A 10,418-nucleotide genomic window follows, 5' to 3' on the forward strand; every position below is an offset into this window, starting at 1 on the left:
TCCAAGTGCATTTCCTGTAAAAATATTGGGACAACAAACACTAACTGTGACTCCCTCGGGGTCAAACTTATTAACATGCACTACACGCGCGCCATGCCATATGCTAAGTTTATTCCTAACTATCAACATTTCCGTTCAGGTTGTTCGCATTTTCACAATATCGAAAGGGAGGGGGTAGATAATGACAGAGTGTCACTAGTGACCCGACATAGATGCTTCAGCATGGGCGAACTGTTATCGATCAGAAGCTAATTCCAAAGCCACTCTTTCCAGCGCCGAAGTGGGAACTAGCTACATCTCCATCTCTGAACGTTTGTCGCCCAGCACACTAAGAACGAGATGTGCTAGGAATGGTTGCAGCGAGCACCGATGCTGATGTCAATAAAACGTATTCTCTCTCCCCTCTCTTTCCCTCCCCACTCTCAGCCGTCGCCTGCCATGCCACAAAAAGAATCGTAAAGCGTTAGTGCAAACTCGCGAGTGTTGTGGGAACCTGCGCCTGTTCTGGTCGCGGACACTGTCAACTAGGTCAAGCACTGCAACCTCCGCTGTTAGTCTAATCAAGGATCCGCTGCACTGGCGATGGCACACCTTTTTTTTTTCTGCCTTTGGAGAATCCTTGGGGGCCCTCTTGCCTCAAGCAAGAAACGTAGGACTACGAACTGTGTTACTGAGCTACCTTTCTGTACTTTTTGCAGCCGGGTAACTTCACCGCTCAGTTCTGGCATATTTCTGCAGGCTCATTCCCATGTATTCTCACATCCTCTAGCCTTTCACCACATATGACAGTAACGTGACACATGACAGTGCCATTTGCGGTGAAAGGTGACACGATGTGACACCATGGCGCCAACAGGACAACCAATATAGCTTTGCAGCGGCATGCTGTGGACATTCTTGGCGCTTAGTATGCTTCAGAAATAAAGAGGTTGCTCGTCCTCTGGCAGTAAGGATGAGGCCGAAACGAAGGAGGTAAAGTCATTAGAACAATCTTGGCAGCAGATAAGAAAAATTAGGTTCCAAAGAGAGGAACGGCACGATAACAGTCTCACGCGTGTGCTTTTTTCCTGCTTTTTGTTTGTTCCAAGATATTTAATCGCTGACTACTGTCTTTCGCCACCCTAGGCGTCCCTGGCCTTGAGCGAAAAATCCACGAACTCCTCCCCAGAGAGGCAACCTAGGTGGGCCGCCTAGGTCACGTGACCTTGTGGCGTCATTACAACCTGCCCCCCGGACTCTGAGCAAATTGTTCACTCTGGCAGGTGGCAGTTAAATCAGTGATCTGTGGCAAGAGTTTGCTCAGGGAGGGTCTCACAAGCCCCACCGGTGGCAGCACCTGCCATCGCAGGGCAGTGGCGCATCGCTTAACCGCTGCACCACTGCGCCAGGTGTGGTATGAGGACTCCGAGGGATCTGTGAATGTAAAGTATAGAATGACATTCCGCATATATGGAAATTAACCCACTACGCTATTGCGTCGTCATATATTTAAGGCGAAGCTTAAGTGTCCCCTCAATTTTTCACTTGTATTTCTTATTTTCATCTCTCTACTTGCATTTCTTTGTGGACAAGGTTTGCATTACTAAGCCTTTGTTCTCTTTTGCCAATTTTTGTTACTATCGGTATCCTTTATTAGAAGTTATTTCTGAGCGAGTTGGTTCATTATAAACTTAAGAAAAATAACAGCGTTAGCACATGCACCGTACTGTGGTCACCGCCATTTCTAAATGTTTTTAACTAAGATTTTGTCGCCTTATTTGCAACAATTCTGTGATAAGAACTGTGCGACGTTCTGTGCCTACCTTCTGTGTTTTATATTCCCCATTATATAATGCCTTTTTAGGCTCTTGGATACATTAAATTTTTATTTTGATGATGATGATGATTTCGCGACCATATTGTTCTCTAAAGAAAATAAGAGCCGAATCAGGCGACCAGCCACATCATGCGGTCTGCATTACTCTACAAGAGTTCCTGGTTTCCCAAAAATAACAAGGAGCGCTTACTCAGCGCTGTGCTCTTTGCCTTCTTCATTTAAATAATCACCGACGAGTGATGAAAAAGCGGCACCTGGAATTTGAGGTTCGCGCTGCATATGAGGAGAAGAAAAGAAAGATGAAACGGTAGAGGTTTCTTTCGAGTATTGCTCCGTCGTTTTCCGAGCTTTGGCCAATCCACCGCAGTGGGTACGTAGTACCATTTCCATTCCATATTGAAGGCAACAACAGGCACCTCTCGCCACGTGTAATAATTTTCAGGCCAACGGAGACGACTACTATCCCGCTGCGCACCACCATCTGCAGTCATCGGCGGCGACCGTCCCATGCGAGCCGAAAACCCTGTTCACGGACTGTGTCTGGTCTACTTGGTTGTCCCAATGATTAATCACCACTGTTCGGCCGCCGACACCACGTCAACCGGGGCTCCCGGCGCCGCATGGTTCACGGCGTCGAGCCCGCATGCGACTCGGGGCTCGGTCATGCGGTTCACGTGTTCCGTACCCGTGGCCTGGCCAGCTTCCTTCCAGTGGTTCGCGGACGGCGCCCGCGTCGAGGCCGACCAGTTCTCACCCGACCAGTCGTTCCGCATCGCCGTGCACCACGGAGAGGACCGCTCGGTGCGCTCCGAGGAGCTGGCGTACACCGTGCTCGAGGTGCGAGCCGAGCGACTGAAGATCGGACGCGTGAGCTGCCTCGTCTCCGTCAACGGCACCGGGGAGCAGCGTCGTCTGCGGCTGTCCTCGCCCTACGTGAGCTCGGACGGCGCCGGCCTGCTCCACTTTTCGCACAACGCCAGCTGCACCCGCCAGAGCCAGTGCGTGGAGGGAAATACGAGCTGCTACGCCGACCTCACCACGCAGGTGGGGTAAGGCGTGGATATCCTGTGGATGAATTCAGGAAGTGAACACAGCTGGGACACGGATAGCGGAGGGCAGATAACTGATGGCTCATACAGGTTAGGATGTGGATTTCAAGATAAGGCGAACGTGGCAGGGTGCCGCCGCGGTAGCTCAGCGGTTATGGTGCTCGGCTGCTGACCCGAAAGACGCGGGTTTTCGATCCCGGCCGCGGCGGCTAGAATTTCTTTGGAGGAGAAATTCTAGAGGCCCGTGTACTGTGCGATGCCAGTGCACGTTAAAGAACCCCAGGTGGTCGAAATTTCCGGAGCCCTCCACTACGGCGTCTCTCATAGCCTTAGTCGCTTTGGGACGTTAAACCCCAATAAACCAAACCAAACGAACGTGGCAGGAGGGGGTAGAGAGTCAGGTGGAAAGATTGAGATAAAGATATTTGAGGGGATATGGTGGCTGCAGCAGGTTCACGACATGGCGATTGGGGATCAATGGGCGAGGCCTTTGCTCAGCAGCGGGCGCTACCGGGCTGATATTGATGATAATAATAGAAAGACAATGTCAATGCCGTTTACTCGAAATTCCCCAATACAAATAATGCTGTGAAAGGTAAAGGCTTAGGTAAAAAATGCAGATTTTTCTCCGCTTTCCGATTCTTATGGCTACAGATCTCTAATTGAAATCAGTCGCCTAACAGTAATAGGTAAAAGTTAACCATTTGAATTTAGTTAACAACTTGACTGGTTAGCATGGTTTGCCTGTTTCTTGACGTCCGCCAACACTGGCATTACTATGCCGCAAAAAGCTTCTCTGTACCTCTATAACCCTTTTTTTTAGGGCTTCTAGAAAGAAAAAAAACACCCGGTATACAACACTAAAAACAGCAACTTCACCGTCAACAAGGGCTTTCTAGAACCCTTTAATATGTAACAAATTTATCTGTGCCAAAGTAACAAGTGCCTCTACGCGCTGCGGACGAAACAAATACCGACAGTGGAGGACTACACCGTGGCGATATGGGCGTTAAATGCCTGTAACAGAGACGTTTAACATAGCGTGTAGCTTAACCGCTACAGTCTTTCGCGCGCCGCCACTGCGCATGCGCAGATTGCTTTAAAGGTGCCCTGCGACGTAGATAAAGCATGGGGTCTTTATTCTTTGTATGCAGAGTAAGGGACATTGTGAGTCCCGAACGCGCAATGAGATCACCGAAATCATAATATTTGATATTTTAATCTTCGCTAGAAATGCTTGTTTCAAGCCGATGGTGTCGCAACGCGGCGGCCATTTGCGGCAGCGGAAATGAAGCGGCATCCAGATAGGGCGCTGCCTTTCTCATTGGTTGGGCGTCCAGTTTGCATATTGTTCCTTTATACTTGCGAAATGAATCCAAAATATTATGTCTCTGAGTACTGAAAGCTTTTCGCATGCCACAAAAACTGGAAAGATGCAGGGAAAGCGAATGAAAACTAACAAGAATACAGCTAGGGGCGACACTTTCCATTCCGCTTCAAACCTTCGTGGTAGCCAGCGCTGTTCAAAAAACCTTGGCTCAAACCAGAAAGCGCGCGCGTCGAGATCGGCCGTGACCATACCAAGACGGCAGCGAAAAAAAAAAGCCAGTTGACAGGAAAGGCCGGACAGGAGACCGCAGTCGAGTTTGGGGGGGAGGAGGGCTACTGCCCACCGCCTTCCAGTCCGACTAAAAAAGAAACTTCGGGGAGCTTCCTTTGTTGTTAGTCACCCCTGCCCTGAGTACGGCGTCGCGTACACGGGGGGAAGACGCCGTCAAAATGAGCGGATGTCTACAGCCCCGACAAAGCAACAACTGCATGCACGCTTCCGCTGCGTGTGCGCCAGGCGCGGTTCTGATTGGTAGCGCCCAATCTCGGTACTGGGTGAGTGAAATGGGCGAGTGAAGTGCGTTTTCGTCTGAGCTTTTCATTTCGAATTTTCAGAGTGGAATAACTTTCGTTTGCATGCTCCGATTTCAATAATTCTTTTTGCTCTGGTCTCTGGAAAGCATGATGAATCTATTTAATGATATTAACTGGTACCGAGGAAATCATCGCGGTGCCCCTTTAAGGGCGCCAGATGGCGCCAGCTGCGTGCACGCCAACTGCGTCGTGACCAATTAGCGCGGACGCACTGGCGGCGCGCGGTAAGCGATATGCTAAAGTCAACACATGTTACGCCAAAATCCTCACACAGGTTCGCCACTGCCTGTGCACGCGAGGCTACCCGTTCTACTCGACTTCGCGGGCATCCTGCCTGAAGCACTACGCGGGCCTCGGCGCTCGCTGCGTCACCGACGTCGACTGTCGTGCAGGCGGTGAACCGAACGCCGTGTGTGGCGGTGCGGGCCGCTGCGTGTGCCGGCCATCGTACAGCTCCGAGTACCGGCTGGGGCAGTGCGTGCACGAGGTGGGAACGTACGGATACGCCTTAACGCAGCAGTGCACTTCACGTTTTTACTTTGCCTTGTCCGCTCTCGCATATCCGCATTTTGCACATCCGAGTTTCCGAGGACGTATATTTCAGCTGCTTAGACAAAAGGCGGCGCACATCTTTATCAGAACACCGTGTTTACATGACTATGCATAGCCTACAAAACATACAGGTCGATAGTTTGTCAGATGATCTTGAAAGAAGGAGATGGAAAAAAATGGCTGACGACGTAGCGTGGTTGAGCCAAATGCGAATTAGGTTCGCTACCACGTCGGTTTCGGTTCGAAATCGGACTTAGCTCTGCATTGAGGGTGCGGCGCGATATCGTTAATGGGTTAATGGCCATATATGCGGAGTTGGTCATTTTCTACTCAACATTCATAGATCGCTGGGAGTCTTCATACCCCTCCTGGCGTAGTGGCAGAGCGTTCCAGCAAAGCGCTCCAGAACCGTCTCGGCCATCTCAAACGCAGCAAAGTCCTGGTACGCGAGTACTCTGCTATGCTGCCTTCATCAGGATGCGGGCGCCCTGGCACGGAATGCAACCCGCCAAGGTGGCTCAGTGGCTTTGGCTGCTGATCCTACGGTCACGGGTTCGACTCAGGCCATGGCGACCATAGGTCGATAGATGCGAAATACAAGAACGCCTGTGTGCTGTGCAATGTCAGTGCACGTTACCCAGGTGGTCTAAATTATCCGGAGATCTCCTCTACGGCGTCCCTCATGGCACATAGGACGCTTCGGGACATTAAACCCCGCAGTTTAAAATTTTCTGCGGCTGGGGATGAAGCCTACACACTCGGGCTCAGCCCCGAAAAAGCCACGGAGACAGGTTTTCGCACGTCGGCTAAACTCCGAACATTTTTTTCTGTGAAGTAGTTGAGTACGACGTTACGACAATGTGTCCTAAACTCTCTCGGGAACCACGACGAAATTGCTGCTTGTCAGTTAAGAACAGTACAAGGCAAAACACGGGGACACGAGACGGGTGGACGCAGACAAGCGCCGTCTCGTGGCTCTGTGTTTTTCCCCGCTGCTCTTCTTAATTAAGAAATCCTCAACCAACAAACTCAAACTGGAGCCTTACTGACACTGCCACTGAAATCCTGAGGGCAGCAGAACATCATATCGCGTGTGTATGCACAGACTTATGCACAGACGTATGCACAGACTTCTATAATCTGCATTTTGTGTATGTGTTCATTTTCTCATTCGAATGAGTATCGCAGCGGCATGACAGTTGACTCAATAAACGCTTAGAGTCATAACCGAGACGCATCAGGCACTAATGTTACACGTCTCATGATGCAGCATAAACACGTAAATAACTAACAGTGGCGTTGCTCAAAAGCAGACGAGCCCAGCTGATACATGCAACGCGTCATCACTGGGCAAACTATACTTTGTTTGTAAAAGAAGGGTTAAAAGGGGCTCCAGACGAGTATGGACCGGTTAAGGGATTACAAACAATACATCTTTGTTTTTGTGTTTTCTTCTTTCGAACGATGCGTTGGACATTGGGGTGCATGGAGTACCCCCTGGTAATCATTTACGACCACTAAATAATTTATAATTGAATTTCTTCTTGACGCTGTTTCGGATTCGGTTTCATCGACTGAACGATAGGCGTGACCTGTAGTTTAACCTTAGTTCTCATGAGGTACCATGTGAGGCACAAAAATCTGCAGTATAACTTCTCAATATAACTGCTGATACGTCGTTTGTTGTAATTGGAACTTTGAAGCAGGCTTAAAGTTCTATGGTGAGTTAAAATTATGTATCAGCGTTTATATTGCAGTTTTTCCGTGCCTCGTGTGACCAGGCTTAAAGTTTTATGGTGAGTTAAAATTATGCATCAGCGTTTATATTGCAGTTTTTCCGTGCCTCATGTGACCTGAAGTTCAAGCGGACGTCGTAGCCATCGTTCAGTTGATGAAACCTAAACAGCATGAGAAAAGAAATCCATTTATAAATTATTTAGCGGTCATAGAAGAAAATGTGCAATAAAATTAATTGTATATTGTCCTTCGAAGTTCTCTCAGCGACTGTACGCGTACCGCGCTCTCCCACGCAGGCGGCCTACATGGGTGCCTGCAGCTCGGAGAGCGTGTGCAGCGTGGAGCACTCGCGCTGCACCAACCGCACTTGCCACTGCTACGAGGGCCGGCGCTACGACGGCTCCAAGTGCGTGCCGGAGGTTCGCAGCGAGGGCCTCCGCCTGCGCGGCATCTTCTTCACGCTCGCCGGGGCCTTCTTCGTCATCTCGCTGCTGGTGCTGGTCGGCACAGCTGTCACGCGCGCCCTCTGCCAGTTGGTGCCGCTCAGGCACGGTTCCCACCACGGCCACCACCGCCGGCTGGTCGTCAGGCTGCTCTGACCACGATGTCAGCATTGCTGAACGGAGCAAAATGACAAAGATCCAGAGAGCCAGGATGTCAAGGACAACAGTGACAAAGGCACCGGACAAAAGTACACAAGTGCAGAAGACAGTGACAGCAGGAGGACAGGTCTTGCGTTCCTGCTGTCCAGCACCTATTCTTCTGGTAACGGTTTTCTAGTCCGATCTTCCTGATGCTGCCATATTCGTTCTTTTGGTGTTATTCAACTATCCTCTGAACGGACACCTTATAGCAATCGTGACCATCGCCCATATTCGAATGCCTGCTTCTTTGACAAAGTCACCAATCACTTCGCCTTGGTCGCTGGCACTGTCTTGTGCTTTGACTGTATGTTCGCGTCAATAAAAGTCACGGAATACTGCCGCAGGTTTCTCGTGAAGTCATCCTGGAGACGCTGCCAGCATTATTTGTTTGAACCGTTATTGAGAGATTCCGCTTGGTTTCGGTGCTTGCGGACATTTCGCCAAGGCAGTTATCGTGATTCGTAATTTGTCACCGCAAGTGATTAAACTGCTGAATTTTTGTTGTTCTGTTTACCAGTGCTCAGATTTTCGGCTACCTACCTGCTTCGCGCGTGAATAACTGAAGAGCAGAAAAAAAATCAAGAAAGTAGTAAGCACGTTAAAACTAACAGGCGAATTTTTAATTCACGCACGCACACACGCGCACGCACGCACACACAGCGCTTGAATAAACTATGATGACAATGCTGATCATGAAAAGTACTAGGAAGTGAGCTACGTATTTGGTTTACCAGTCTTCAAGGCGTACCCCTACGAAACTAAGGCCGCGCCGCCATTCAGCTAATGATATTGTTACGCGGCGGCCAGCTGAAGAATGGGGCGCGATGAACTATGGCAAAGAGATGATGATGATGAGATGATTTAATGAACGCTGGCCTAGCACGAGCGCTCCGTCCGCGCCACTGCCAGCTTCGCCTTCTTCGTCACAATATACTTCAAAAGGTTAAAATTCAGAGTAGTATTCTTAGTCGCAAAGACTAAATATTCTCGCTTGTTTCTGATTTTTATTGAAAGGAAAGGAACAGTGTTAGCAGTGTTTGCTGCTTAAATTGCTTAAAATCGCACTTTTTTATTCCTTAATTTCATGCAAATAGATGATGAAACTTTGCAGACTGACCCCGAGAAAAACTGACTTTCTACAGCTCTAACCCACTTTTTCGGCCAAATACACAAGCCGAGCCAAAAACGACGTTCATACTATCTGTCGTTTACGTGATGCGCGAACGATCGCAGCGCCAATTGCCTCCCTTGGTGACTGCGTAAAAGTCAGTGCTTTTTAATAATATTTCCTTTTTTGCTTTCTGTTTCTCATCTGTGCTTGTTTCAACCATACAGCAACTCATCTGCTTCCTAACAGCCTCCTCACTCCTCCGTCTTTAGTTCATGTATTCTTCGCTGCAAATAAAGCAAATCCTGCTCTAGCAACCAAGCGTGACTTCACAAACCTTTCACAAAATTTGTCTTTTTGCGTCACCTGACCTCAGCCGTGAACCATCGTAACAAGTGCGCCACATTTGAGCTGTACCAATCGGTATGCCTTACTCAATCGTCATGTCACCTTTATATTGTCGGTAAATTTCTGTCTTCTGTGTTTCGACTTAATGTCACGAAATGTCAACATATTGATGCGTTGGTGCGAAACTAACCCCATTGTCGCGAGCACACGCGCAAAGCTACACAATGGTAGAGAAAGAAGAAGCGGCTGCCATTGAAGCCCCCGTATCATACAGCGGAGCTAAGAGAATGAATTTCTCGCCCCGACCTTGCGCGGCATGGCTTGCTCTCCTGCTAGTGCTGACCAGCGGCCAGCGCGGCACCTCCGACCAGGAGACCGAGGTGCACATCTCGGCGCAAGAGGACGTGGCGTACGTGGGCGACGACGTCTCCTTCGTGTGCACCGTGCGCGCCGACGCCAAGCCGGTCGTCAGCTGGTTCATGTACGAGCAGGACCTGACCGGGGAGCCGTTCGCCGTCGTCAAGACCTCGGAGAGCTCCAGCGCCGGCGGCGCCAGCGTGGCCCACAGCAGCACGCTGACCATCAAGAACGCGCAGTTCAACTACACCAGCATCGTGCGCTGCAAGGTTCGCCTGGGCGAGGACCGCATCTTCCACCTGAGCACGCCCATGACCATCTCGCAGAAGCTGGACGGCAAGAAGCTCATCGGCGAACCGTGCGCGGCGAGCACCGAGTGCGAGCTCGAGCACAGTGTGTGCCGGGAGTTGTCCCAAGGGGGCGGAGCTCCCGGCTCGCGTATCTGCCAGTGCGACGACGCGCACCCTGTCTACTCGAGCCTGGAACTGCGCTGCCTGGAGCTGGCCAAGATGGACCAGGCGTGCGTGGACAGCGCGCAGTGCGCCAGCGCCGACAACGGCTCTCAGTGCGAGGAGCATGTGTGCCGCTGCCGAACGGGCTTCAGCGCCGAGTCCGGCCGGTGCGTGGCCAAGGCGGACACGTCGACGTGCCAGTCGACCAGCGCCTGCCTGGACAGCAACGCCGAGTGCGTCGAAGGGCGCTGCGTGTGCAAGGCGGGCTACGTGCTCAACCCGGGCAGCCACCACTGCGAGGAGAGTGGCGAGCAGGAGTTCCAGCTCGCTATCATCGGCGTCTCGGCCGTGGCCATCCTGCTTGTGCTGAGCGGAGTCACGGCGGCCTGCTATATCATCAATCGGCGCAAGGAGGCCGGCACCCGCTACTGA

At 50.8% G+C, this 10,418-nt stretch overlaps 2 protein-coding genes across 2 annotated transcripts; both read left to right on the top strand.

Moving 5' to 3' along the window:
* The first annotated feature begins 2,323 nt into the window (after positions 1-2,323).
* On the top strand, positions 2,324-7,676 carry LOC149343262 (uncharacterized). Its single transcript, XM_089542344.1, has 3 exons — positions 2,324-2,860; positions 5,063-5,275; positions 7,374-7,676. The coding sequence occupies exons 1-3, from the start codon at positions 2,324-2,326 to the stop codon at positions 7,674-7,676; spliced, it is 1,053 nt and encodes a 350-aa protein (XP_089398470.1).
* A 1,725-nt stretch (positions 7,677-9,401) lies between these two features.
* LOC149343263 (uncharacterized) lies at positions 9,402-10,418 on the top strand. The gene has a single exon (XM_089546922.1). The coding sequence runs from the start codon at positions 9,402-9,404 to the stop codon at positions 10,416-10,418; it is 1,017 nt and encodes a 338-aa protein (XP_089403048.1).

Source organism: Amblyomma mixtum, chromosome 5 (genome assembly GCF_055824585.1).
Source record: "Amblyomma mixtum isolate Tamu chromosome 5, ASM5582458v1, whole genome shotgun sequence".
In the NCBI taxonomy this organism is placed as follows: Eukaryota; Metazoa; Arthropoda; class Arachnida; order Ixodida; family Ixodidae; genus Amblyomma; species Amblyomma mixtum.

Bases quoted from the DNA above. Each gene is read 5' to 3' on its own strand.
- LOC149343263 (XM_089546922.1), top strand. From the start codon at position 9,402: ATGGTAGAGAAAGAAGAAGCGGCTGCCATTGAAGCCCCCGTATCATAC.
- LOC149343262 (XM_089542344.1), top strand. From the start codon at position 2,324: ATGCGAGCCGAAAACCCTGTTCACGGACTGTGTCTGGTCTACTTGGTT. The intron at 2,861-5,062 runs GTGGGGTAAGGC...ATCCTCACACAG, and splicing joins ACGCCGACCTCACCACGCAG to GTTCGCCACTGCCTGTGCAC. The intron at 5,276-7,373 runs GTGGGAACGTAC...TCTCCCACGCAG, and splicing joins TGGGGCAGTGCGTGCACGAG to GCGGCCTACATGGGTGCCTG.